The sequence below is a fragment of the Quercus lobata genome, chromosome 11, assembly GCF_001633185.2.
Source record: "Quercus lobata isolate SW786 chromosome 11, ValleyOak3.0 Primary Assembly, whole genome shotgun sequence".
Lineage (NCBI taxonomy): Eukaryota > Viridiplantae > Streptophyta > Magnoliopsida > Fagales > Fagaceae > Quercus > Quercus lobata.
The window spans coordinates 43962700-43965862 of NC_044914.1; the positions used below are offsets into that span (position 1 = coordinate 43962700).

At 36.5% G+C, this 3163-nt stretch overlaps 1 protein-coding gene across 1 annotated transcript; it reads left to right on the top strand.

Annotated features, from left to right (window-relative positions):
* The first annotated feature begins 469 nt into the window (after nucleotides 1–469).
* LOC115968635 (glycine-rich RNA-binding protein-like) lies at nucleotides 470–1663 on the top strand. Its single transcript, XM_031088076.1, has 2 exons — nucleotides 470–682; nucleotides 1000–1663. The coding sequence occupies exons 1-2, from the start codon at nucleotides 569–571 to the stop codon at nucleotides 1402–1404; spliced, it is 519 nt and encodes a 172-aa protein (XP_030943936.1). The 5' UTR covers nucleotides 470–568; the 3' UTR covers nucleotides 1405–1663.
* Nucleotides 1664–3163: the final 1500 nt, after the last annotated feature.

Here is a 3163-nt window from a genome sequence, read left to right on the forward strand (position 1 = left end):
TTTTAGCTAAGGGGTGGAATAAAATATATATATATATATATATATATATATTTAGCATAGTGCTAAAGTACAATTCTAAGTTTAGAATTGTACTGTAGCACTATTGCAAAAAGATTTGCAATAGTGAGGTATACCATTTTTTGATGCAAATGTTTTTTATCTATAAAATGGCAAAAAGGCCTTAAATATGGCATTAGCATTCCTCAATGCTAATGCTCTAAAGGTGAGACTGATTTGGTGGGTACTAATACTAACTTAGTGATTTTCCTAAATTAGCAAACCCTATTAAATTGTTCAAAAAATTTGAAAAGAAAACCCTAGACGCACTCAAGGGATAGACTTATATCCGTAACCAAACTCTCCACCACAATCACCGCGATTAGTTAACCCTGGTTAACTTCACAAACTAACCCTAGTTAACCCCTCCTCCACGCCAAGAGATCTATATAAGCGACGCCTACGTTACCTTCAAATCTCACTCTTTTCTCGATTTCCTTCTCTGCCCTTTTCTAGGGTTTCGGTTTTCTCTCTGTTTTTCTCTCTCCTTTTCAGATTCAGATTCTCATCAATGGCGTCCGCAGATGTCGAATTCAGATGCTTCGTCGGAGGGCTTGCCTGGGCCACCGATGACCAAGCCTTGGAGCGTGCTTTCTCACCATACGGCGATATCCTTGAATCGAAGGTCCGTTGGTCGTCGATCAGAGATTTCGGATCTGACTCGATCCGGCTTTGTCGCCGATCCAAAAAAAAAAAAAATCCTGATCTGATCTGATCTGTTCTGCTCTGTTTCTCTGTTACTTGATTCTCTGTTACTATAAACTGATTCTTTTATTACTCACACAAATCGGTACGTTCATCTTCAGCTTTGTTTCAAAAAAAAGCGAAGATCGATCGGTTTTGTTAGTTTTTTTTTTTTGCTTAGTTTGATGATTTTTGGATGTGGATCTGACTAGATCTGGTTTGTTTTCTCTTTGTTGTTGTGGTTTTTGTTGTTTTCAGATCATCAACGACCGTGAAACCGGTAGATCTAGAGGATTCGGATTCGTCACCTTCAGCAATGAGAAGTCAATGAGGGACGCGATCGAAGGAATGAACGGCCAGAACCTTGACGGCCGCAACATCACAGTCAACGAGGCTCAGTCTCGCGGTAACGGAGGCGGTGGAGGTGGCGGAGGCTACAGCCGTGGCGGAGGCGGTTACGGAGGTGGCGGACGTCGTGAAGGTGGAGGCGGCGGTGGATACAGCAGAGGCGGAGGCGGATACGGTGGAGGCAGTGGTGGATACGGAGGTGGAGGTGGCGGATACGGAGGAGGTGGCCGTGACCGTGGATACGGAGACGGTGGCTCAAGGTACTCAAGGAGCAGCGGCGGTGGTGGCGGTGACGGTGGTAGCTGGAGGAGTTAGATTTGTTAGGAATTTGTTTTCTGTGACGCTCAGTTTGTTGGTGACTTGAGTGGGTTTGTTTTAGCGTTGTTTGGATCTGTGGTTATGTTATCGCTTTGGTTTCGTTATGGTTCTCGTTCTGGTTCTCGTTCTGCATTGTGGTTCTAGCTTTTTTGACCGGTGGTTCAGTTTTGACCGATGGTTACTTGTCCTATGTCCTCTATGTTACCAACAAAAAAAATAGTTTAATGAAATGAAGTATATAATCCTTCTTTCGCAATTTCTTGCTCATTGTTCACTTAATTTGATCATCATCCATAAATATTCGAAGCTTGAGTGGAAATTAAAATTAGGGTTTGGTTACGGAAATTAAGAAGATATTTTGGTGGGCCATGGTTAGGGTCATTTTCAAATAAAAAGTCGTATTTGGTGGCAATGTACGGCGTAAATTCCGTGTTGACTGGTAGGTAGGTGTATCAATCCATTACGTATCTCGGGTGCAAGTTGCAACTGTTCACGACAAAAATGCAAGTATATTTGGGAAATAATATTTAGATAACTATCGTGTCTTGTTTCACAATGGGATATACTTAAAAATTCAGCTTGTTTTTTGATGTGTGAAAACCAATCTGGAGAATCCTTCGTTTTAGAATTTCTTAGAAAACAGGGTTTGAAAACACCCAACAAAAAGTACCACCTAATTTATCCCCAAAAAATAAAAAAAAGCACCACCCAACATGCACTATTAAACTATTCCTCTCACTGCACCCTTCTACTTTATCATTGTTCTCTGTCCTTTCTTTTATTTTTTGGTGGGACTCTGTCCTTTCTTTGTATAAATAAGACTGAACAAAACAGCTTTGAGATTAATCGATAAATATAATTTTCTGATGAAAACTTTAAATGACAATAGTATCAAATCTAGGCTACTTGCAATGACAAAAAGAGGCTGTAAGAGCATCCTTGAGCTAAAATGGATATATGCTAAATTTTACCATCAAATCCACAAAAAAGCAACTCCATCAAAGCTTTCAAATTGTAAAATTTTTGGCATACTTGCAGAGTACACAAGCTTACTATTGCCTGAATTGTAAAACAAAAATAGTTTTTTATTCTCATGTGGTGAGGTGGTTGGTTGGTTATTTGTGTTAAGTTGTTTTATTATTATTTTAATGAGTAGTTTATATTATTTAAATAAAATGGTAAAAAATATAGAAGTTTTGATGTTTGATGTATTTTAAAGTGAGATGGTATAATAAATAAAGTAGATTTTTGAAGTGTTAAATGCTAAAAATTTTAAAAATCCTTGTTAAAGATGCTCTAATAACAACTATTGCTAGTTAGTGAGATCATATTGCAACAAAATAATCTAATCAGTTGAATCACATTGCAACAAAATAGACACAAACCTATCTTACCTAACCCTAATTCTCTAAACTCAAAAATAGACAATTAGAAAAATGATTTCAAATTATTGATGTTGGAAAAATTAATTTGATTTTAACTCTTTGATCGTTTGTAGACTAGAGAGCTTCACTCTACATCAAAGGGAACAAGAGGAGAGAGAAGAAATCTTCATTCAAGAATTTTTCTCAAAGTATTCTTTTAAGAAGTATAAATTACACAATCTAATAAATTATTAATTATTTTTATTTAGTTGTTTCGTTAATTTCCTTTTCTTTTATAAACTATAATTTGTTATATTATTGTTTTATTAATTATAAAATTATTAATTGTCGTTTAACCTAACATAATTTAATTTGTCTATCTTTTATAATCT